The following is a 27492-nucleotide window of genomic DNA, read 5'->3' as shown; positions in this document are numbered from 1 at the left end:
GTTAGTTTATAGGTTTAATTGTACACATTGTAGATCTAGGGTTAGTTCATGGGTTCTCAAGGGTTCAATTGACCAAGCAAACCAAAGGGTTTCTCTCTCAAACCCTCCAGATCTTCGATTCGGGTCTTGGTGACCATGGTGAAAGGAAAAAGGAACGAAAATAGGCTAAGTTTAATTTTTTCGCATAAGATTGTTTTTCGCTTCGCATAAGCATGCGAAGCAAAATGGTTTTATGTTTCGCTTCGCATGCCCATGCGAAGCGAAAAGGGCTTCTGTTTCGCTTCGCATACCCATGCGAAGCAAAACTGGATCCTATGCGAAATTCTCATGCGAAAAACTTACACTTAGCAAAATTTTCAGAAATTTGAAACTGGTGCTATTGGACTGTTTGGACTTTGGACTGTTATGGACATATAAAACCTATATATTCTGGACCTATTGGACTTAATGAACTTGTAAATAATCTATATTCATCCTGTAACTAATTAAACTAAAATGTACATAATGGATTAACCTATTAAAATTAACTAAGTTAAGTACTTGTGAATATGTAAGACTCGTATATATAACTTATCTATTTTAGTTCTTATTCAATGATGATTCTCATGATCTTATGGTCTGATTTCAGGGTCATAATCAATTCTGTGCTCTAAGGCTTCCAAAATCCAAAGAGGACAGAGTATTTACGTCTATGGTGAAAGGGTTAAGACAGTCACCTCTTGCATATGCTATTTCTACCAACCCAACAATCTATTACAAGTGGTTGTTAGATTTCTGGGCCTTTGCCAAAGTGGCTGATGATGCTCTATCATTTAAAACCAAGGCTGCCGAAAGAGAACTGACCATTACTGAAGGGGATATTCGAAGGGTGTTAAAGATCAAAGACGAACCAAACTATACTTATGAGAAAGGTGACAGAGCGAAGTTGGAAGATTTTGTGAGAAGTATGGGATATGACACAGAGTGGAAGATCTTGGAGAAGAAACACCTCCCGCCATATTGGAGGTTTGTTTTTCATATCATGACCCATTGCTTTACTGATATACGTGAAGGATATGATAGCATGAGGGCAGACTGGTTCGTATTATGTTTGCATTAACAAGACGGGAGGAGTTCAACTATTCACGAAGATTGTTCCTGTGCATGATTGCCAACTTAAAGACTGACTCTACATGGCTCATGTACCCGAGGTTTGTACATATGCTTCTAGATGATATGATTCCAGATGTTCCTAGGCCGGGTTCCAAGAAGGCTAAAGACAAGAAGTCGCTTCCTGAGCCTTATCATGCCAATGAGATCAAGTTGTCGATTTTTGGTGTTTTGTTGAGCACCAAAGGAAAGGGATATCAGTATGAGGGACCGCGACCGGGTCCTAAGTTCGGGTTGTTCGAAGAAACAGAGCCTGCTGGGGATGAGGGGTCTGTTGAAACTGGAGAGATTTCTGAGTCAGAGGTTGAAGCTGAACAAGCTTCGTCTGATGAACCTGCTGAGGGCAGAACCAAGGCCAAGCATGACTTGAAAAGGAAGGCTACTGACAAGCCTTCTATTGGTGGCGCTTCTGGTAAGGGCAAGGCAGTGGAGGAAGAGGAGGAAGAGGAGCAACAGCCCTTGAAGCGTATCAAGAGACTTGGGGACTCCAAGAAGCCTCCCAAGCTCATCGTCAAGCTTTCCTCTCAAGGTAAACACTCTGACCCACCTGTAGTTACCAAAGACACCAAAGCCAAAGTACTTAGGGACCTAGACATAGCCAAAATCCAGATTTTAGCCTATAAGAAACCCACCACCAGAAAGAAAGCCAAGGCCAAGAAAACCAAAACCTTACTTAATGACTCACCCGACTAATCACTAGAATCCCTACAAATGGACAAACCCATATCCACCTTCCTACCTCAAATACCACCCTCACTACCTCAAGACCAACCTCAAACCTCACAGCCACAATCACAGCCACAACCTACAACTCCACCAGAACAACCAGCCCAAACCAAACCCTTAGTATCCACACCACCTCCTTAACAACAACCAACCCAGACCGAGCCCGAGCCATCCAAAACCACACCAACACCCACACAGACTATCACTGAACCCACCTTCACTTCAATATTCACATCTTCCATCTTCCGTTCACCCATCCAATCAACAAGCCTATGGAGCTAAACCATTATCACCTCACCACCAGAAAAACAGCCAACACCACCCACCTGCACACCCTTATCACCACCTATCCAATCCATTACACTGCCTACCCAGACCACTTCACCACCCATCCTGTCCACCACCACACCAACCACTATCCTTTCACCAAAGCCCATTACAAGAAAGAAGTCTTCGACACCTTCAGTATACGCCGATCCTATCCTCGATAGGATCGTAGCACTGGAGGAATCGAACGCTAAAAGGGCCGAATGAGAAATTATGCTCCTAACATTTATTGAAAATATGAAGAAAAAGGAGCTTGAGGATGAAAAGGAGAAATGGGAGTTAAAAGCAAGGGTTCAGAAGTTAGAGGAGCAGAAAGAACTGAATGAGGCCAAAATCGAGAGTCAACGCCTCCTGATCAACACCCTCCACATAAGAATCCAGAATCTACATGTGCTAATGAATCATGAGTCTTTTGAGAACGCTAATTTGAAGGCAGACCACTCTAGGATTGGGAATAGAGTGGCCACACTAGAGAGGAACTTACCAGCTGCCAATGCTCTTGAAGAAAGGATGAAGAAGACGGTTGAGGATGCCACTACAAAGTGGGATGTTGAGAAAGAGGCTACAAACTCCAGAGTCTCCTATATAGAGAATCAACTAGCATCCTCTGCCCCTCTCGATACACTGATTGCTGAAAATGCTAAACTTCGAGCCGAGATGGAGGCTGTTCAAGCCAAAGTTAAGGAGCATAACCGTCTAAATGAGCTACAATTGAAGACAAATGAAGTGTTGGTGAGCAAGTATCAAGCTGCCTCAAACCTTATGGGTATTCATGAGGATGATTTTCATGGTCTGGAGGATCGACTTGATACAATTTTCAGGAGTTGGAGAAGGTCTGGTGAGACTTCTCAGGCTGGTGGATCACAGCCCCGCAGGACCAAGTGTGGCCCTGCGAGGAGTTCAGGTTGTGGGTTCGGAGGGCGAGGCAACTGTTGGTCGTATTGTACAACAGGTTGGCTAAGCCGGAAGTGGTTTCGGTACCAGCGCGGGTCCTAAACAACAAATACCACCTCAGGCCCAAGTTGGTGGTGGTGAGGAAGGAGAAGATGATGATGATGATGACAGTGACGATGATGAGGACGACGATGATGTGGACGACAACGTTCACGATAGTTTTGATGATGATGATGATAATGATGGTGGAGACGGTGGAGACGCTGGAGCCAGTGCAGCAGGAGGTGGAGGTGGAGTTAACACTCAATCACCTCCACATGATCAAGAACATGTACAAGACCCTGCTGCTCATGACTCCGCCAGCAAAGTCAGGGAACACGATTCGCGAATTGACAGTATGTATAAAGAATTGTTTCCTGAAGATGACTTTGCAGGTATTATGGATGAGTTTATTGAAGCTGGGAAGGACTTGGTAGACTTACTTGCAGGAACGGAGGAGACAGTAGACACAACTGACGACTACCTCAACTACTCACCGAATCCTGACACGCCGCCAGCTCAAGCTGCGGATGCCCCTGCACCAGATCCCGTCTCAGATCCAACAGCCGACTTGACACACCAACCTCCAAAGAAAAAGAGAAAGACCCACATCGTGTCAAGCCATGCCTGTGCCCGCGTGCTCAAATACCCTTATCATGATGATACATTGATTGTCTACGCAAAGTATGATTAGGAGAACAGATGTTGGGCTATAAGAAGATACAGCGGAAACCTGATCTATCTCAACCACCACGAGCTGAAGTCGTTACCAGAGCTTGATATTAACTATCTTCGAAAAGCTATAGGCCGTGGTAAGTATGAGGAAACATTGGAGGGATGGGTCAAGACTCATCTTCATAATCAATCAAAGATGGGATATAAGGATTTTGAAGTTAATAAGGGTCGCAGGTTCAAGAACCTACGGGAAGTAGACCCAGCCACCGGAGAGCCACGTACTATGTGGAGGTACAGGGCGCCAAAAGACTGTCACGAGATATATCATGGCGAGCCCTTCCTTCCCAATACTCTCCAAGACTTCATTGGTTGGGAATTTGATAATAAAACAGGTGAAGTCATCCACTGCCGTGACATGCACGAGATACGAGTGTTTGACGAGCATGAGCTTATGGAATTGCACATGGAGGACGTGAAGAAGCTCCATCACTCACCACTGCGAACCGTTGAGGACATTGGACGTCAGATTACAGACCGGATAGTTGAAGCCTTCAACAAGTTCGTCTGAAGACTTGTTGAACTTCCACTAACCGAGGACGAATGCTTGGTCTACGACACCGACGGTTTCAATACTAAAGATTAGAGGGAGATTGTTAGGTCCCATTTTGATATAATAGTGTTTTGTATTGTATTTGTATGTTTTGGGCTTTAAATGTTTATTTTTGTATGTATGAAGCCCAAGGGAAATGTAAACAAGCCCATTGGGCATTTGGAAATAAACTACTTCTCATGCATGCTCCTCTATAAATAGGGAGCATGCCATGAGAGAAAAAAAACCTTTTGCCAAATTATCTAACTTTTACATACTTGCTTTCTCGTCTCTCTCTCTTTTATCTCTCTCTCTAAAACCGAACATAAACATTCTCAAGATCCGAGACCACTTAGGTGACTTAGTGTAATTTCTGCTAGCACTAAGTTCGGTTGATCCAAAGATTGTTGTTAGATCCACCCGCCACGGGACCTACATGATTTGTTTGCATAATTTTGATAAGCTGTTTGATGATTTGAGATTGCCAACTATAAGGTTTAGTTTGAGTTTTTTTTTGTGTCTTCGATTGCACACTATGTGCTCGACATATTGCCTAAAAGACATTTAGTGTAATTATGTCTTTTTACATGTTTTTAAATTCCAATTACATTAACAAATGTACCAACGAAACACATTAAGGATTTCTAAGGAAATCATTTCCAATTCCATTTACAATTCCATTTTTAATTCCTTACAAAACATTTTGCGAACCAAACGCACCATAAGGTAATACTATTAAGCTATAATCCTGAAAAAGTAGTTATGCTAAAGTTAATTAAATTAAGAGACTCTAAATTTAGAGCATGTTTGGGATTGAGTTTGAAAAATGTTTATTGGCTTATTGGTGTTTTTAAAAAGCCAATAAATTAAAATATGTTTGGCAATCACAAAAATCTTTCTTAATTTAGCTTTTTGAAAGGGTTGAAAAACAGTTTTCTAAAAGCCTCAAATCCTGGCTTTTCAAAATGGCTTATTGAAAAAGCCAATAAGCATTTTTCAAACTCAATCCCAACATGCTTTTAGAGTTAATTTCAAGTAATAATGAGGTGCTTAGTCATGCTCAACTTCCTTTTGATATTAAGGGTGAAAATCACAATGTGTTTGCTTTGTATCTCGGGTGAAACTTTAGTATGATTAGAATAACATGAAATACAAATTACACAAAACCTTTACGAACAGTACCTTGGAGCCGATTTCTCGTAAGCACACTGCCACTTATAACAAAAAACTAAAGTAGATTATTACAGAGTTCTCCAATATTCCCAGCCTCCTCTATCACACGTGGAATGGAATTGAATGAATCATGTCAAATAGGATATATTATTTTTTTTAACTCACTTTTGTCGTCAATTAGCCAAATTAAGGTGGTAAACCTTATGAAATACCCTATAAGCCACATAGAACTAGTAAGATACATCCCGTGACTTGAACTAAATTTGACAACCAACGCTGAATTTGAGAAGATCAAAGAAAATAAATACTCAAATACACATATAAACAGACATGCATTTATGTTGTCATGGATCGATAAGTTATACAGTGATCCAAATAATTTCATATTCTTTACACATAGTTAATATAGGCATCTAAAAATGACCTGAAGTGTGATTAAAATGTTTCTTCTCAGTATCTACCATTCACTTGACTTAGTGTTACTACATTAACTGATGATAATAAAGGAAGACTTGAGGTGGAGTTGGTTTCACTTTCTTGAATAAAGAAAGCTGGTTTTTTAGGAGAAGGAAGTGCCCCTTCACCACCCAAGAATGCAACCACAGTTGGCGTGTTAGGTCTATCTTCTACTCGTTGTTGCACACACAATAAGCCAACATGTACTGTTCACAACACTTCGGAAGCTGAATAAGACGCACGTAAAGACTCATCAATTAGATTGAGAGACTTGCCTTCCGTGTAAAGTCTCCATGCCTATATGAATCCATGTGAAGACAAAAGTTAGATCATATAAGAAGGTACATACACCAGCATTATTCAGTACAAATTTAGTTTAAATCACAAAACGATGTTTTTAGAACTTCATCACATGTATGCACATAAAGGCTCGTTGTCACATAATATACATGGAGGTCGGGAGGTTAAAATCATAACCATTAATTATTATGGGCCAAGAAAACAACTTTTAAGCCGTTAGATCATTTGAAGGGATGATTGTGATCTCCACTCCATGAAACGGTACCAACCTTTCCTTTTGTTCCCTCTGTGTTTAAAGGCTCAAGAAGGTTCATTTTGTTCCACATTATTTAATGGTTCTTAATTCAACTCACACTTACATGTATATGTACTCCAAATACAACACGGGCGCATAGTATATTTCATTGTTGGATGGGTGATTGTAATCAACACACTTACATGTCCAAGAAGGTTATCATCATGGTCTTCATGAACGAAACCTCTATTTTTCTTCCCGCTCACAATTTCTAGTATCAAAACCCCAAAGCAGAAAATATCTAACTTTACCTAATAGAGACCATTCACTGCGTACTCTGGTGATATGTAGCCCCTGAGTAGAAGTTTGTGTTGGAATTATGGACCGGTTTGGGTAAGTCAATACGGCTAACTGGGTTATGATCCGTGAGAGTTACACCGTGAGGTAGCGAACCATTAACCCGCTTAAGTTAGTTAACCGGGTTAGACACTTTCACGAGATAAAAATTACATGGAGCGGGCTTTGGAGCAAGAAGTGGACTTGTTGGCCCATTGGGTTTATAACGAACTAAGTTAGTTAAACCTAATTATAGGTTATATAAACACATGATGTTATGGACATAACCTTAACCCCTAAGCTAATCAACAAATCCATCTCCTTTCTTCCTCCACCCTATCGCCGGCCAACCTGCACCACCGCCGCTGCCCGACCACCGGCGCTGTCCAGCCACCGCTGCCGCCTGCCGGCGCCATCGACGCCAGCCATCGCCGCTCACAGCCTTCGTCGCTGCTGTCAAGATACCACCACCACTGCCGTTGCCGTCATGCACCGCCACTGATTGGTCGTTGGATCTCGTTGTGTCACCTAGCTCAGTTCATTAGCTTTCGGTGTCTCAACGGTTAATTATTAACCGAGGTAAACTTAAATATATTGTTAGTTTATATTTAATGTTTTGACTTGTACTCATATTGTCTGTAACCGGATCCTGTCGGGTTTAGTTTTCGGTGCTGATTAATTATATATTCCGCTGCCTATAACTATAATTAATAAGATTAATTATTATTAACCATGTTTATTGAACTGGTTTTAATAAACAAAATTTTAACTGGTCACCACGGAAACCCAACAGTTTGGACCTTGCAGCGAAAGACATGCATAAATATTACTGAAAGCACAAATTTAGTTGAGGGTGCCCTACAAAGTTCCCATGACTCTCTTTGTTTTTCCTTCGCTCTCGTCTTCTTTAAACATTCTGGCCAAACCGAAATCTGATATCTTTGGATGCATTTGGCGATCAAGTAAAATGTTTCCTGCTTTTAAGTCCCTATGTATAACTTTTAGCCGGGAATCTTGATGAAGATAAAGAAGACCTCGAGCAATCCCATGAATTATACGGAAGCGTTGTGGCCAATCAAGTAACAGCTTCCTAGATTCATCTGCTTAATATGCAACAATTTAGTTTTAGAAAAGGTATTCCTGGGATTTTAATGAAATATGACTTTTAGGATTGGAAGATTGCTCAACCAAATAAAAAACCATCCAAGCTTTTGTTAGGCATGTATTCATAAATTAGCATTTTCTCATTGCCTTCAACGCAGTATCCTAAGAGCTTCACAAGATTTCGATGCTAGAGTTTAGCAATGCATAGAACTTCGTTTTCAAATTCATCAAGCCCTTGTCGAGAAGACTCTGACAGTCGCTTCACAGCAACCTCTTGTCCTTCATCTAGCACACCCTGGTGGATGGATATTGCCAAAGTTTTTTAGTTTGTACTTGTTGTCACAAGTCACAACATCTGATTCATGTCATTTACCTTGTAAACTGGTCCAAACCCGACTTTTCCTAGCTCGTTGTCGACACAGAAGTCATTGGTAGCCCTAGCAATTTTAGCTAAGCTAAACAACTGAACCTCTACACTTTCCATCTGGCCTTTGCTACCTTCGTAATATTCAATAATGGTCATTTCAGGTCTACCTAGAAAATATGACAGTGAGACAAAAATCTTATTTTAAAACATATTGATCATAGGGTTTGCATGTATTTATAGGGGACAAATACAAATTGCATTTCGATCAATATCACTTGCCTTCTCTCTCTGCATCTGATCTCTTCTTCCATTTTCTCCTAATGTAGAATGCCAATATGAGGCCCAACAAAGTCACCACAGCTGATATTGACAAAGTCACTTCCAAAACTACTTTCTTCTTTCTGTGGAAACTGGAATGTTAAAAAAATAAGTATATGTCTTGCTTACAAACTGCCTTATTTTAGTTTGTAGATCATATTTATCCAACACAAAGAAGTACATATTGATTGAAAAATAAGCTGTAAGAACATCATGGAATGCATTATTTTGGTAATTTTATTGGCTTAGCTAAATTCGGCCACCGCAAGTCTGACAAAAAGATCTTGCCCGTTTTGTGGATACACTCTGACATCAATCAAACCCCCAAACCATATCAAGCACCCAACTCCACCTTGAGTTCTATTTGGATTTGCATAGTCGGTGCATGAGCAATTATTCTTGCATGCTGCCTCACAATCTAGTAGGCTCATGTTGCTCCTAAAGACAGCATTATCCGTGTCTGGCAATTTCATGCTTGAAAACTTATAAAATCTCTCTCCAGGCCCATAATCCAAGGTTATGCTCTGTTGACAAACATTTGTATTTCCGGAGGTATTTCGTTCAAATCCTTTCAAGCACCCACAATAAGGAGAGGTATTTGTATTACAGCTCCCATATGGGCCACACACTCCATAGTTGTCGCAATAATCTACTAGTAAGGTGAGACTCCGCAGCCATTCTGAGCTTGGAAGTTTTAGTTGCAAGATCTCAAGTTTACCACCGGGAGTTACTACCGTTCTTGACAAGATTCCGGTGGTATCTTTTATGGAAATCGTAGCAAAATACATCTCGTTCTGATTTACAACCATATAACTAGCGAATGACGGATCAGCAGTGTCAGGAGTAATAAGTGGCCGACCCGAAAATGATATCCCATTATATGGCCCGATCCTTGTTTCAATACTAGACGCTTTTCTCATATACAATTGTTGATATTTATCCTTAACCATAGAAAACCTTAATGTATACTCACCTGGAGAAGGATCATCTTCACTCCTCCATGATGTCAGATATGTTTCTCTTTCGGTTATAAAGTTCTTGCCCAATTTCATTCCTTCCATGAAAGTATCTCCAGGGTAATCAAAACTTTGCCAAATAAAAGTTTCATTGTTAAATTCATTACCGTTCTTAATTACCAGATTGCCCGTATCCAAGAGTTGTGCTACGAGACTGACACCTTTGCCAGACGCCGAGGAGTTGGATAACCAGATGACTTTGCCGCTACCGCTAACAAGAAACTATTGGATTATATTATTATTAAGTATTATTAGTGTGAGCCCACGGGCCCACCTTAGGTTTCTAGGGTTTGCATTATGTCTTTATATATTGTAATGCATTATCATGAAATAAGCAATCCAGTATTTTACCATTGTTTAACATGGTATCAGAGCCAGGTTAGGCTCTATACCGTCTCCACCACGCTGCACTCAAATAACCAAATCCTAGCCGTCACTTGAGAAAAACCTTAGACAGGGCGGCGTGCTGCCACCGCCGCCGCCCTGTCCGGCAACCGTTCACTTTCAGTATCTTTTCTATTTCTTTTTTATGTTTTCTGTTTGAATAAAGTTTCGTTGTCGATCCAAGATTTTGGTTGCTCCCTCCTATCAGCCGCCAGCAAACCGACCACTTACACCACCACCCGCCGCCGTGTTTCTCCGATTGCACGATACTGTCTACATCAGGGTACAAGATCTAAAGAGCCACCTATCCGCCGCTCTTTGATTTTTACGTAAGGGTATCAAAAGTAATCGGTGGTGTCACACCCCGACCAATGAAGGCGGAAACGTCGAGGCGCGACATGATTGCTCATCGCACAATGACACTATAAAGTTACAATATTTAAACAACTCATTTAAATCCATATCATCATAAATAACACAGCAATTGTTCATACAAAATGCCAAATAGATAGATAAACAAATAACTTGTTCTTTTATTTTCTAATACCCTAAAGCCAAGATAATAAGTTTCTTCAAGTAATCCAATCAAGCTAACATCAAACCTGTAACATTGCATAAAATAGAGTTTGTCAACACGAAGGTTGGTGAGCAATTTTCATAGTTTAGGACAATAAGTATATAGTATGAAATCCATAACTAGTATATGAAAACAATAAATAATAGCAACAATTTAGATAATAAAACCGTCAATAAGAATACATTGACGACACCTTTCTATATGGGGATACCATATATACTCGGAATTAACGTATGATCATACTTTGATGAGGCTACCCACCTTAGCATTCAAGAATTTGCACATAATCATGTAAAGCATATAACACCAAATCGAGCATTTATTTAAGTAAACATATACAATACGTGTTGTGGTTTAAGACTCAAGTATAAATCATTTGAATTTGAATAAGTATGCAATGCCACCCCAAAATGAAAGATGGAAAATGGGGGATGAAAAAGTACTCACATTAACAAGTAACTTGAAAGATAGTGTCGTGAATAATCGGAGAGATCGGTTTAACGAGCAAGACCTATATTAAACGGGTCTTGTGTTAGTAGGTAGTCTTGGAAGGGTTTAAAATAAAATACATGACAAATAAAGTAAATAAATAAAGTTTAGGATTTAAAATGTAAATATTTGAGAAATTAAAGAAACGAGTTTTGTAAAATAGGTTTACTCGAAACCGGGTCTCGGTATTCTATTCGTTAGTTTTTTTCTTTTTTTTTACTCAACGTATGTTAAGTAATAATGTGGGTTAAAATGCGATATTGCAAAACCCTTGGTTATAAGAATACCAAAACGAGATTTAAACTAGTGTTCGGGTTTGTCAGTTCGAGACTTGATACTTGACCAAGCTCACAGTTAACTTCCCAAAATAATAAATGTTATGAGATAACTCAATAAAATCAAAATAGACTTAACCAAGTATGTAGTTCTATTGTGAAGAACCTTAACTTTTGTTAAGAGAGTATAAGACCTTATCGGTTCGAACTTGTTATAAGATCAAGTTGGTTACCGACATGCCAAGTATGTTTAGAAATTAACTAAAATTGATTTAAAATATAATCTTGAAGAAAAATATGAGTTTTGGTGGCTAAAAACACACTTGTGTGTCTTAAGCGAGTGAACTCGGTTTAGTTCGGTTTTTGGTTCGGTCCTTGACTCGGAATAAGACCGAGGATGGTTACCACATACCCAATTACCATGGAACTTGTAAAATAACTTATAAATAATAATACTCAAGTTTTACATTCAAAAAGTTAACAATAAAGTTTTTAAACAAACGTTCGGTTTTTGGTTCGGTCCTTGACTCGGAATAAGACCGAGGATGGTTACCACATACCCAATTACCATGGAACTTGTAAAATAACTTATAAATAATAATACTCAAGTTTTACATTCAAAAAGTTAACAATAATGCTTTTAAACAAAAGTTCGGTTTTTGGTTCGGTTCTCAACTCGGGATGAAACCGAGGCTAGTCACCACATACCCAATACCATGGAACTTGACAAATATGAACAATAAACTAAAATATGTAGAAGTTAAGCAAGTATAACAAGTTATATGGTTAGATTTGTTAAATATATAAACAAGGACTACAAAGTCCTCCATGTAACCTTGCCTTACTAGCCCGACATTTCAACCAGCCGAGACCGGAGAAATGAAAGACCGAAGGTAAACAAGGAGTGTATATTATATATATGTTGTAACATCAAGATTTAAGTATTGAGAAGTTAGTTAAAATGAAAGATTAGCTTATGAAGAACAACCTTAGAATTCAAGAATTTGAGAGAGAAATGAAGAAATGAGCAAGCACAAATGAAGAAGATGGGTGTGTATATATAGGGTAAGTTGAATGGGTCTTTCATAAAGGGTGTTTCATGAAAATGGGTTGGTTATAAACCCAAGAAAGCACAAACTATAAATGGGTCCTTCAAGTCTCCATTTTGGTAGTTTTAGTCCATGGAGTTTGTTTTGAGCGTTTTCGGGGAATTTTAAGAACCGAAAAGGGTGTTTTTTTTATCCAACAACTATAAAACTAATATTTAACATACAATTCATCATTTTGATAAATCGAAAGGTTCGGGATACAAAACGGGTCGGGTTTACATTAAGAATACAAGTATAAAATAGTCCGAAATTGATAAATGTCACGGGTGGTTTGCTTGTGATTTTATTTGCTAGCACCTTATTGTGTGTTATATTGTGAGAATTAATCCAGGGAACAAAATCATCATTTATTTGTGGTGTAGTTTTGCATGCTGAAGAAGCACTAATCGACCCCGGGTAGATTACGGATAATCTGAGGGTTAAATAGATGTTTCCCACGAGGGGTTAGATCCGGCAAAGATGGTTCTTCTGATAACCTGCAAAACAGACACCGTGAGCTCGTCACTGAGAAGGGGGGGGGGGGGGGTACCTCCTTGTGACCACCCTCCGGCGTGAGAATCAGACTAAATTGCTCTTGAATATAAGTGTATATTAAGAGAATGACTAGAGCAGATATCAGGTAATATATCAAGATATAAGATATGAGATAAGATATGAGATGATACCATTCCAAGGTGTTGGAGTATTTATAGCCGAAGGTAGGTTTCCAAGCAGGTACAGCAGGCTGAATAGTGTTCCTGTTCTGCCAACTGTGGGCTACGCACATGCCATGCTGGTGGTTGGTGGATAGGCAGCGGCTGATAGTGACCATGCCGACTGTGTACTATTCCTGTTCCACCAACTGCAGGCCATGCACGTCCTCCGACAGGTTGGTATGTAGGCAGCGGCTAATAGTGACATACAGTACAAGAGCGTACTGCTCGTCATACTGTTGTCAGTGAGCTGTCGTATCCTTGGTCAGATCTTTTGTCCATACCTCGTCAGGTACAGTACAAAAGATCCTCCAGTATCGTACGGACTGGCTCATTTGGGCGGGAATTCTCCCGGCTTTGTGCGGGAGTGTTCCCGGCTTGCTCACTCCTTCAGGTGACAACTGAATTATTTAAGAGTTAAGTGCCTTGTGCGTGTAGCTTTGCTGCGCAGGTATCCTTCCCTTCCCTGATGGCTTGTATCCGCAGCTGCGGAAACAGGCGGAGTACTTCACCATTGGGAGGCTTTTCCTACGGGAACAGCTTGCGTACTACGCGTAAGGACGTCACGTCTCTGAGCATGGTGGGTCCTGCGGGTCCAGTTGGTTTCTACGCAGACGTCCCTCTTCAAGGGGTTGCGAGTTTAGCCTTTGCGCAGACGTCCCTGTTGAAGGTGAGTCTTGCGGGTTCAACGGCGCAGACGTCCCTCTTTGAGGTGAGTCTTGCGGGTCCAACTGGGCTCTGCTGGGACCTACCTCTTCACATGCTCACTTTAGTACAGAAGAGAAAGCAAAAGTGTGTTGACTTTTGTGAATTTGTACTCTATCCGGTCTAGTTCTTATTTCGTTTCGACGAAGTATTTTTTTTATTTACTGGACTTGTGGAGGGTACAAGTGTTACCAATGGCCAGAGTTAATTTGTTTCATCCTACTCCTCCGTGAAGTTGTACCTTGCGTCGGCACAACAGCTACTTTCTTTTGTTTTTATTTATTGCCGTGGACTTCGGTCCGCCGCTTATTGGACTACGGTCCCTATTATTGCCGTCGACTTCGGTCCGCCGCTCATTGGACTTCGGTCCTCTTTCGCGCCGCCTGCAGGACTACGGTCCGCTGCTGCGCTGCTAGTTATTATTATTATTATTTTTATTAGCCGTTACCCCGCACGCATTGCACACTTATTGTAGGATTATGGATCTATCAATGAAGCCATGGATAATATAATCAAGCAAAGGACGGTTTCGTTGGCAAAAGTTTGGATTTCCGAGTCGATCAAAGCACGTTTATCTTAATTATTGTTTTATGTATTTTTTTTCCTGTTTTCCCAATCTGAGCTTCTGGTTTCCTTCCGCTCCGATTGCAGGGGAGTGTTGGATTATATTATTATTAAGTATTATTAGTGTGAGCCCACGGGCCCACCTTAGGTTTCTAGGGTTTGCATTCTATCTCTATATATTGTAATGCATTATCATGAAATAAGCAATCCAGTATTTTACCATTGTTTAACAGAAACATGTTTCCTTGGTTGTCTAGTGTGAGCACACCTGAGTTATCTGTAAGTGGAGTATCACGGTTTGCAACCCATACAACCGTTTGCGAAGATGTGTTCTTAAACCATATTCCCAGGTACCGATTTTTGGAGTTGCCCGGGCTAAAGAAACCGAACTCGAATTATGAGTTCCCTGAAACAATGGTGTCACCATCTGAGATGTTTTGATGCACATCTAGTGTGTCACATGATTTACAAGTTCCTAGCAGTAGAAAGAAGAAGGTGATCATACAAGGGAGTAACATCATGGTTCGACTCATTAACTCTCTGAGATTCTTAAGATGCACATCTTCTTCACAACTTGCTTGCACTTTTACGGATTAAGATAAAGCAAAAGTTCGTTGCCAGGTAAGTCGTTTGAAGAATGCAATTTCTTTGGCCAATGAAAAGTCACTAATAGTTTGCTATGGATTTTCTTTGACCAATCTTATATTAGAGGTTGTAACACTACGTGTGTTGTGGAATGGTTTTGGTGGTTAACCACATGAGGCGGTAGAGTGGCGCCCCACCACCTCTTCATAACTCTTAGTCCAGGGACGTATATATTTGTGCAGCTAATTACTCAATGCATAATGGAGGAGCAATAAAATGGGACGCCTTATGACATTGGCGTCCATTCAACAAAGGATGTGTTTTTGTTTTAGGGGTGTAATGGTGTTGTAACCCCTCTATCGTCACGCCATCTTTTTTTATTATTTCTTTTTATAATTAAATTAAACAAATAAATACTCATTAAATTAAATAAATAAATAAAAATTCATTAAAATTAAAAAAAAAAGAAATACCAAAAAAACTAAAAACCATAATATTCACGCATTTTTTACTCGTCGTTCTTCCAATAATGCGGCCTCTTCGTAAAACCCGTTTACGACGAGGAACTCGTAGTCTCGTCCCATTTGCCGCAATTCCTATAGATTGGCAAGCCGTCTTTGGTTTGGTTGGTTTATTGGAAGGTAGTGATACGTTCCAAGGTATGGGTTTCGAAATGACCGAACACCTCGTTTAGATGTTCGATTTCTTCCTGGACCCCCACATCGGCTCGTGACGACGACGAGCCCTCCATATTTTTCTTATTCTTTTTTCTTCCTCTCTCGCGGGGTCGAGCCAACTCTTGTACGTCGTCATCTTCTAAATTAACCGTGTCATCCTCATCAACGAGGTTGTAGTTACGACCATCGGAGGGTGTTGTGGTGTGCTCGGATTTGTCGAAGACGAGGTCTTTGACTTTTTTTTTATGAAATATTGATGTTGTTGGAAAAGAAAAGGTACATGTATATATTATTATTATTTTTTAACTTACGACCGTTAAACGGTTAAAACAATATAACAATAACAATAACAATAATAATAATAATAATAATAATAATAATAATAATAATAATTTTTTAACTAAGTAGCCAATATTATTTGATTGATTTGATAAGGGGCGCTGATTCGATGAAAGCATGTCCTTTAAAGGGATATATATGATATTCGTACATCCTCTCAAAACTCACACACCTTACATACGATCGTATAGAGGTTATACGATCGTATGAAACCCCACGTGAAAAAATGTGTGAAAAAATGTGTGGATAAATCAAAAGTGTGTGGATAACCAGAGCCCCTTTAAAATCTTAGTATCATCTCAAATGGAATATTTCATTGAGACGTAGGCCTGTAAACGAACCGAACGTTCGGTGAACTATCGTGAACCGTTCGGCGGGAAGTTCGTTTAATTAAACGAACGAACATAAGCACATGTTCCGTTCGTCCATTTATGTTCATGAACGTTCGTTTATGTTCGTTTATGTCTGTTTATTTATGTTCATTTATGTATTAATATTAATAGAAAATAATTAAATATTATCTGGATAGGTCATCTGCTTAAAGGTTTTATCTTTGTTAATTTGTGTTCATTTAAGTGTTTTCATTTAAGTTCGTTTATATTTGTGTTCATTTACGTTTGTTCAAACATGTTCGTTTATCTTTATTCAGTTATGTTACTTTATATTTTAAACAAACGAACACAAATGTCCATTTTTAAATAATCGAAAATGAACATAAATATTTGTTCGATTAAGTGTCCGTGTTCTTTTAACGTTAAATGAACGAACACGAGTAGCCCTTGTTCGTGTTCATTCGATTCATTTACAGGTTTTCATTATTCACATTGATGAATACATCGGTCTCAATCTCTAGGCTCCGCCAATTTTATTTGTGTTCGTGAACCGAGTAGCCCTTGTTCGTGTTCATTCGATTCATTTACAGGTTTTCATTATTCACATTGATGAATACATCGGTCTCAATCTCTAGGCTCCGCCAATTTTATTTGTGTTCGTGAACCGTTCGTGAACACATTAATTTTCTTAATGAACGAATACGAACATAAAATCTCATTCGGTAAGTGTTCGTGAACACATTATTTACTTAACGAACGAACATGAACAAGACCTTGTTCGTGTTCGTTCGGTTCGTTTATAGCCCTATCGACACGTATGTGAATGTGAATAGTGCCCTCTTTGAGTCCTACAGCCGGCAGATATGACCTATAAGGACAACTCGTCAACAATCAAATCAAGCTCAACCATTTTAAATCACATATTTTTGTGGTTTGAATTTTGCCAACCGGCCATTTCTTTGAATGGGTTTAAACACTCAAGCTTTTGTAATTACCCAACAAAATAATCCATTAGACAATAGATTTTAAACCAAAGATATTGCTTTTAAAGTTTAATATCTATTAAAACTGTTGTTTTGAATTATGTGCTACTTATTTTCACTAACCTGTTTTAATATATATACTTGATAGGATAGTGTCCGTATTACACACGGGTACAACATATTTAAAACGTAATATACATGTGTATATTATAAATTTAGTAAAATGCAAATTTCATATTTATATAAAAAAGGATACCTTTACATAAATTATGAGACATTAAATTGTTACTTTAATTCAAATACAAAACCATACAAATACTAACAAAGATAAATAAAAAGTTAAAATATCTTTATAACTTATAACATGAGAACAAAAAGCACATATTAATTGAAAGTTAATCGTCTAATTAACACAACATCCAAAATGTCATGCCTCATACACAATAACTAAAATATAAACAACAATAAACATTGTGTAAATTTCAACACAGATACATTAGAAAAAAAAATAAACAATTAGTGATAAGGAAATTAATTAATAAAAAAAAACTTTACATAGACATAATTGATTAACCGATAATTTAAAAAAAATCATACCTTTAAACCCTAAATAGATTAAAACATAAATTAGCTGCTTTGAAAAAAGACTGCATTCAGAAGTTTCTTCTTATTTTATTTATAAGAGGCCAAGAAAAAAATTGAAGGTCTTCTATTCTTGAATTAGGCATCAATCATGACTTTACATGATCTTTATCGTATTTTATTACCAAGAGGGGAAATTTTTCAAAATAGAAGCTCAAAAGGTGGAACAATTGCTCTCATTTCTAAACATAATAATAATAATAATAATAATGATAATAAATAAAAAAAATCCATAGCCCTCTTAACAAAAACATTTGTAAGAGCAATGTGAATCAAAAGTACAACTTTTGTTGTAGTTGTCACACCCCAACCTAAGGCGGAAATGTCAGGACGTGATTCGATTGCTCAAAGCTCGAAGATACTATCATATATAAAATGTGACAGTATCTAATTAATTATTTTATTCAAAGTATACACACATTATTCAATTTCAATAAACAATTTAAAATACATGAATATAAGCTCAAATAACGATTATCTTGATTATATCCTAAGGTCTTGTCTACGTGTCCAAACTTCAATCTTCAATACAAGCAACCTGCATATGCGTAGAAAATTGAGTTTTGTCAACAACACATGTTGAGTGAGTTTATCACCAGTTTTTGACACCCAAAAATAATGTTAATATAATAAATAAGAAAATAAGCAAAACGAAATAAATGCAGTAATGAAATCAAACAATGAGCAAATAAGTTGTCGATTTAAACCATTGCCAAGTGAATCGGACGCGCTGTAAATCAACCATGAGCAAATAATAATAAGATCGTTGCCAAGCGAATCGGGCGGTGGTCAATAACATGAGAACCCTCTTCAAAGGGATATTGCAAACGATTACACATAAACAAGTATATTTGATTAATCACACACAATTACACGTTTGATATTTTTGATATATATATATATATATATATATATATATATATATATATAGTATGATATATGTATATGTCCCCACAACATTGTGAAAATTGAGTAAAATAGGGGAATGATAAAACTCACCTTAGATTAAAGGCAAGTGATTAATAATAAAATAAATTAAATTAAATATAATTTTAATGTCTTTTGGATTACATCGAAACAGAAAGCAAGCGGACAACAAGCTGCGCCGCTACCCCTTTTTGAATCGCAAAACCCAATCTTTTAAAACTAATAATTAAGATAAACGAACTAAAGATTAAGCGAGTCGTCTACTACGCGTCGAACGGGATTAATGATCAGAACCTGAAACTTTGAGATATGATAGTATAAGTAAAAAAAACTCATGGTCGCTGTAATTAATCCAAACAGATGTTTAGAACTCAAGTTACGTTATATTTTAGATTTAAGCGAGCTGGTACTGACCAGAATCCGAACAGCGAGTCGGAATTCGGGTTTTGGTCAATAGCCTTACAATCACGTTACAAAAAGTCTTCTGGACCGAACGTTGAATCCGACCAGAAGCTTGAGAAAACGTAAAGTCAAACTTGTTGACTATTTTGCCCTTTAACGAGTTTTAAACGAATTGACCAGTCAACACCTTCAACCACCGAAATTGATTGAAGTTTATTGACTAGGGAATATGTTTGAACGATTCCTATGTTTACAACTTACCCGGAAAGTGAAAGGATCGATAAGAAGCGGAAGTCAAAGGTCCTAAAGCAAGCAGAGTCAACGAACAAGTCTTGTATCTTCAACGAATATGCAAAAACCGAAAGGTTTGAGGAGGGTCAGAGGAGGTGACGGCTGGGAATGGTAAAGTAGGGTTTAGGGAAGTTTTGTGGCAGAGGTTATAAGGGTTGTTTATATAGAGAACTCTAAAACGAACCATATTTAGTATATCTACTCGTTTAGGAAACCGAATCAAGTTTTATTGATAAAATCATAGAAATAAACCAAAAGATTTGTTGTTGGTCAGTAAGAAACGAATATAGGGGTTGTATTTTAGTTATATTATGATTTCTTATTCCTTAATTCTCTCTATTATGCTTAAAATAAACGATTTTATACCAAAACGAACTAAGAAACAAGATTGCGTAACGAATCTGTGCAGCTCTCCCACCACGCTGCGTGGTGGTGAAGGTGGAGTTGTCCGCGCGGCGCTCCGGCCACCATAGGGTAAGGTTTTGATTTTTGTCATATTTAGTCCCTAAAGTTTGATAATTGGTCATTTGTTGAATCTTTTATGAATTAATTAAGGAATAAGCGTCTATAGAACACGAAGGGCCTAGAGTGAACATTATATAACTTGATTACTCATAAATATTTGATTTTGATTAATATTAAATATCTAAACATATCCCGGTTGGGTTAAATGTAAACGAATACGGGTTTGGAAAATCCGAAATGTTACAGTAGTGAGTTCATCCGGTGTTGCACCATATAATTCTGATACCACAAAGGCTTTAGAGGCTAAACACCCGTATAAACCCCTGGTTATGCCGAACATGACTTATTCTGAGCCTTCTCTTGTGCCGGAGGTTGTTAGTGTCCTTGGTTGCATTAAATTGTTTCCTAAAGAAACTTAGTGTGGGAGGGACGGTTTGAAGGCGCACCATATTTTGGATGCTCTTTGTGGAGAAAGGTCAGCTATTGCCACTGACCTCATATGTGCTATCACTGCAGTGATTAATTTATGGTTAGGAGGGAGATGTCCGTCTACTTTGGCAGAGTTTTTCACGTCTGCTCCTCTTACATTGCTTTTAAAACCCGACAACAGGATTAGACATATTGCAGTGGGCACTATATGGAGGCGTTTGGTTTCTTAGATTGCTATGAAAGGAGTTGGCAAAAAAATGACCAAATACGTTAATGATTCCAGTTTGGAGTTGGTGTGTCGGGTGGTGCGGAGCCCACATTACATAGCGCCAACAGGGTATTGAGTGAGCGCCACACTGATGGGTATCTTGCAATGCTTACAGTTGATTTTTCTAATGCATTTAATATGGTGGATAGATCAGCTTTACTTCATGAGGTAAGGATCAGATGCCCTTCTATTTCCTCATGGGTTGGATTTTTATATGGGCAGTCATCAAGACTATATCTTGGGGATCATCATATTTGGTCCACCATGGGGGTTCAACAAGGAGACCCATTGGAACCACTTCTTTTTGCCCTTATTTTACACCCCCTTGTACATCATATTCGAGATAATTGCAAGCTTCTTCTTCATGCTTGGTATCTTGATGATGGGATGGTCATTGGAGATTCAATAGAGGTGGCTAAAGTGTTGGATATCATTAAGGTGACGGGTCCAACTTTGGGTCTTGAACTGAATATTAAAAAAAATGAGCTATTTTGGCCTTCTTGTGATCGTACGAAGTCTCGTGACGGTTTATTCCCTGCTGACATCGGGAGACCATTATTATGGGTGAAGCTTCTTGGGGGAGCTGTTAGTAAAGATACTGGGTTTATTAGGGGGTTGGCAAAGAAGATAGCTACTAATGCTGTTGATTTGATGCGTCTTCTCCAAAACTTGGTGACCCGTAGAGTGAGTTACTTTGCTTCGATCATGTTGGGTATTGCTAAAATTTTCTTCAGTTTGAGAACATGCCAACCTGTACACATGATTGAGGCAGCGTTGTCTTTGACAAGGGATTGCATGAGGCGATCAAGGACATTGTAGTTTGTGCAGGTCCTTTCTTTGAAGACCTTAAATGGCGACTTGCTTCCTTACCTATTAAGAATAGGTTTGGGGGTCGTATTCGGCAGTAGAGGCTTCCTCCTATGCGTTTGTGGCCTCGAGAACCAATCGTGGGTGCTTCAGGATCACATTTTGCTAGACGGTGGGAAATGTGGGATGGATTCTAATTATTCTTGTGCTTTAGCTTGTCTTCAAGATTTGATTCCAAGCGTCGATTTTAGCAGTTTCACTAACAAAGAGACCGCCCCCCTCTAAAGCCCAACATGCATTGGCGAGTTCTCTTTTTAATAAAATTGGTCATAACGTGGAGTCACACTTTGATATGACAAGTAGACAACAAAGCCATTTTTGAGTGTCTACGAGCACCACAGGCTCAAGATTTTCTTCTTGCTATCCCTATAGATGGGTTAGGCCAGCATATGTCTCCAGTGGAGTATCGTACTATCCTTAAGTATCGCCTCGTGATTCCTCTATTCCCGGTTAATGAGTTATGTCCTGTTTGTCGTAAGGCGTGCTTAGACTCATATGGGAGCACGCGGTGCATTGTAAAGAGCTCATTGGGTTCAAAAACCGACACGATTTGGTTAGGGATGTTCTCTTTGATATATTTAGGCGGACCGGAATTTCTGTTAAGAAAGAAGCACCTGTGAATTTCCTGACTGACCCGTCGGAGGTAAGATCATCTCTTCGACCGATTGACATTTTGGTGTTTGGATGGACAGGGGAAAATATGTGTGCGTGGATTTAACAGGGGTTTCCCCTCTGGTGGGCTTAGAAAGTAGTGGTTTCACAGCCGGTCAAGCTGCTTCAGGTAAGGTAATAAAACATGAGAATGCGTGTCTTTACAACCAACATGTATTTATTCCTTTTGCTTTTAACACTTTTGGTTTCCTCGCGCATAAAGCTGTGGAGTTACTTACCGTGTTCAACGGGTCATGCATAGTAATGTTATGACTCCAAGATCAGCAAATGTAGTTTTTAAAAGATTGGGTTTTGCGATTCTAAAAGGGGTAGCGACGCAGCTTGTTGCCCGCTTGCCTTCTGTTTCGATGTAATTTAATATATAATTTGTAAATTAAATTGATTTCGATCACAAGAATTTATGAAGCTAGAGCTTGCCCATCATATGAGGTCTTCAGTTATAAATTTTGAAGAATAATATTTGACTTATATGTAAAAATTTTAACATATAAGATTTCTAATAACATATAACATTTGAAATCAGTGCATCTTTAGTACCCGAAATAATCCTCTAAGTTGACTCTCTGCCAAAACTTGATAAAAATTTCCCAGTATACCCTTCGGTTGAAATTTTACCTATGTTGAATTTATGAGATAACCCATAAGTCGAATCCGATGACCCGAACGAACCGATTTGTAGTTAAATGGGCTTAAATTGATCTTGATCTAATACGACACCAAGTTTAACCCGTGTCAGACTATTCCATAGAAAACTAATTTGGAAAGATTCTCAAAATAGGCCAAATGAGGAGAGAGAGTCTCACAATAGGCCAAAAATTTGATCAAATTTCAAAAGTAGTCCTTTGAAAATCATCTGCGCCGACGCATTTGGATTCCCGCGATAGTTTTCGTCTACCAATGCTACAATGACACGTGTAAAAGAGCTGACGCATTCTGATGGTTTTACAATGAAATCCGTCTGGACCGATAATTTTGGAATGAAAATCATCTCCACAAATCCATCTCCAAAAATCATAGAAATCCGTGTTTTTCTAAAATTCATCTGAGCTGATGAATTTCAAGTGAATTTCATCTTCGAAGATAATTTTCAAAAAAACATGCACCACCACCACCACCATCATGATCTCCACTTTCCGGCCACCACTCCACCCACCACCACCACCATTCCCACTTTTCCGGCAAACATCATCGCCATTACCCTCCTATCATCATCATCATCACCTTTCGGACCACCACCACCCACCACTACCACCATTCCAACTTTTCTGGCAAACATCACCTTCATTACCCTCCCATTTATCATCAACATCACCTTTCCGGCAAACCACCAACCGGAGATGAAGCAAAGGAGTCACCGGAACCACCGTCTCCGCCGCCGCAAGAGGTTTTTTTGAGGGATTTTATGCATTGTGAAGGCTATGTTAGAAAAGTCCGTCGATGCGCGCCTTAAAGGCCTTGAAGGTTTGTATTCCTTTATTAACCATAGTTTTGAGGGTTTTTATACATGGCACCGATGGAGGTGATGTTTGCCGAAAAAGTGGGAATGGTGGTGTTGGTGGTGGTGGTGGGTGGGGTGGTGGCCAGAATATATAGTGATGATGATGATGATGATGGGAGGGTGATGGAGGTGATGTTTGGAGGAAAAGTGGGAGTGGTGGTGGTGGTGGTGGTGGATGGGGTGGTGGCTAGAAAGGTGTGATGATGATGGGCGGGTAATGGAGGTGATGTTTGTTGGAAAAGTGGGAATGATGGTGGTGGCGGTGGTGGGTGGGGTGGTGTCTGGAAAGTGGAGATCATAATGGTGGTGGTGGTGGTGCATGTTTTTTTGAAAATTATCTTCGAAGACGAAATTCACTTGAATTCATCAGCTCAGATGAATTTAAAAAAAATACGGACTTTGATGATTTTTAAAGATGGTTTTCATGGGAAGATGATTTTCATTCCAAAATTATTGGTCCAGACGGATTTCATTGGAAAACCATCGGTATAGGTGAGGTGCTTTACACTTGTTAATATTTCATTGGAGGCCGAAATTCATCTGCGGGAAAACCTATGTCACGGCACCAAGGATTTTCATTGGATTAATATTGGAACTTGAAAATTTCAAGTACTATTTTCATCCTCTCTCTCAAAAAGTGGACTATTTTCAGAAATTTCCCAACTAAATTTGTTATCTAAAGCAACCTTTGACCTGGTTAAAAAGTTCTTGATTCAACCTGTAATTTAAACTCTCTAAGCCGCTGATTGTGCAGTGTGTATATATAAGCGGAAAATTAACTCATAAATCAGCAGCAAATTAACTCAATAGTTTTATGAAAAAGCCCCTTGCAATTAAAATATAATGTGTGACCTGGTAACCAATTTTGCTGATTATGGACTGTTTGACTCCGCTGAATGTTGGCTTGCAATCTGTTAATGTGCAAACCAGTTAACAAAATCTGATCCGAAACAATTTAGTTTTAATAAACTGTATATAATCTCCCTTCTTAGAGAATACCAAAACGCATCTGCAGCCAATTACAACAACAACAACAACCATACCCAATATAAATCCCACCAATAGCAAATCTGTTAGCTGGGTCTGGGGAGGGTGGGATGTAGGCAAATCTTACCTCCATCCCAAAGAATAGAGATGTTGTTTCCAGAGAGACCCCCGGCTCGAAAACCATATGCATGGAGTCACGTAAAAGAAAACCGAATTCAACAACTAATCTGTAGGCCTTGAAGGAAAAACATATACCTATAATACCTAAAAAAATAGGTAATTTTAAGATAATTAAAGTAGTCGTAATAGAAATAGATAAATAATAATAGTGATATTAGTAATGAACACAAAACGCGTGTTATAAAATACTAATTTGATGATAGGCTATTATAGTAGTATATCATTTTTCACTCGAAAAGGTAAAGAAACACCCCCTATGATAAAAAAATAATAAAAAACTCTACGTTTCTCCTAAAAGTCCTTAGCTTTAATCCTACGTCTCCAAGAATTCCTATCCTCAACCATGTCTTCGGAGAGGTGCAAATATAGTAAATCATGCTTAATCCTCTCGGCCGAAGTCAATTTGGGACGCCATCTATCCCTCCTCCCCTCTATATTTATAGTTTCTACGGATAGAACAGGAGCCGTCATCTCTCTTCTCTTCACATGTCCAAACCATCTCAATCTCCCTTCTCTTACCTTCACATCTCTCTTCTCTTCACATCTGCAGCCAATTCAAAGCCTGTATTCGCTGCCTGTTGACAGTTTCTAGTAACCCAAATATGATGACCCGTTTGTTCAAAATCTGATTTAAATAAACTGAACTATTGACTTTTAATAGTCAAATCTCCTAAAATACTTGTAGGTCTCAACGTGGGTGGATCTAACAATAGTCTTGGATCAACCGAGCTTAGTGCTAGCGGAAAACACACTAAGCCACCTAAGCGGTCTCGGATCTTGAGATGTTATTTTTGATGGTTTGAGAGAAAAGAGAGAGAGAGCCGAGAGAGAGTTATAACAAAAGGTTTTTTTTTTTTTAAAATATCAACAACAACAACATCTACTTTACTTCTCATGGCATGCTTCCTATTTATAGGGAAGCATGCATGAGAAGTAAGTCACATCAAATGCCCAATGGGTTTTACAACATTATTTCTCTTGGGCCTAAAATTCACAAAGTAAACAAAATGGCCCATTACAAAATCATCAATACAAAAGACTAATATAATCAAAAAGGGACCTAACAATCTCCCTCTAGTATTTAGTATTGAAACCCGTCGGTATCGTAATCCAGCCAGCCGTCCTCGAGTAGTGGAGGTTCAACAACTCTTCTAACAAATTTGTTGAAGGCTTCCACTATCCGGTCTGTGTTTTGACGACCGATGTCCTCGACGGTTCCCAGGGGTGAATTGTAGAGCTTATTGATATCTTCTATATGCAGCCCCATTAGCTCGTGCTCGTCAAATACACGAATCTCAGGCAGATCTTTGCAGCGTATGACGGCCTCCCCTGTCGTGTTGTCAAATTCCCAGCCCATGAAGTCTCGGAGGATGTTGGGAATAAAGGGCTCTCCATGGTAGATGATATGACAATTCTTTGGTGCCCTGTATCTCCACATTGTTTGTGGCTCTCCGGTGGCTGGGTCTCTCTCTTGGGTTCTTGTACTTTCGACCCTTATTCGGCTCAAAATCTTTGTAGTCAACCCTCGATTGACGATGAAGATAATCGGGGATCCAACTATCCAAAGTACTCCCAACCGCACCATGACCTAGAGCTTTTCGAAGATAATTGATGTCAAGCTCTGGTAATGACCTCAGCTCATGGTGGTTGAGATAAATCAGATCACCACTATATCGTCTAATTGCTCAACACGCGTTCTCCTTATTATACTTTGCATATACAATCAGCGAGTCGTCATGGTAAGGATAGATGAGATCGCGGGCACATGCACGACTTGACACAATATGATTCTTTCTCTTCCTCTTTGGTGGTTCCTGTGTCAAGTCGCCAGTTGGATTGGAGACGGGATCAGCAGCGGGAGTTTCTGAAGCTTGAACTTGAGCAGGAGGAGGTCTGGATTAGGTGAGTAGTTGATGTAGTCATCTTCAACCCTCGCCTCTGTATTCTAATCAATAAGATGCTCCAAGTTCATTCCTGCTTCAATAAAGTCATTCATAACGCCTGCAAAGTCATCAGGAAATAAATCTTTATACATGTCAGTGATTTGTGTATCATGCTCCCTGACTTTGCTAGCCGAGTCGTAAGCAGCAGGGTCTTGAACTTCATATTGAGTGTGTGGAGGTGATTGAGTGTTATCTCCACCTCCACCTCCTGCTGCTCCGGCTCCTCCGTTTCCACCGTCTCCGCCCTCATCTTCACTATCGTCATCATCATCGAAGCTATCGTGAACGTCATCATCGTCATCAACTTCTTCTTCATCATCATCCTCTTTCTCATCTTCGTCATCACCATCATTTCCACCACCAACACCGCCAGACTGGCCGCCCTATTGTACTAACTGACCAACAGTCGCCTCACCCTCGGATGCTACAGCCTGAACTCCTCGCATGGTCACAGATGGACTTGCGGTAGGCTGTGAACCACAAACTTGAGAAGTCTCACTAGACTT

The 27492-nt window shown here is 39.2% G+C and overlaps 1 protein-coding gene across 1 annotated transcript; it reads right to left on the bottom strand.

Moving 5' to 3' along the window:
* Positions 1–8850: 8850 nt before the first annotated feature.
* LOC143545621 (G-type lectin S-receptor-like serine/threonine-protein kinase At4g27290) lies at positions 8851–14926 on the bottom strand. The gene is made up of 2 exons (XM_077037471.1): positions 14768–14926; positions 8851–9926 (listed from the first exon to the last, which is right to left on the bottom strand). The coding sequence occupies exons 1-2, from the start codon at positions 14924–14926 to the stop codon at positions 8934–8936; spliced, it is 1152 nt and encodes a 383-aa protein (XP_076893586.1). The 3' UTR covers positions 8851–8933.
* Between the last annotated feature and the right edge of the window lie 12566 nt (positions 14927–27492).

This window comes from Bidens hawaiensis, unplaced genomic scaffold, assembly GCF_021521415.1.
Source record: "Bidens hawaiensis isolate Kalapana, Puna unplaced genomic scaffold, B.hawaiensis_p1.1 tig00013987_1, whole genome shotgun sequence".
NCBI lineage: Eukaryota > Viridiplantae > Streptophyta > Magnoliopsida > Asterales > Asteraceae > Bidens > Bidens hawaiensis.
This window is presented reverse-complemented; position numbering and strand designations above follow the sequence as displayed.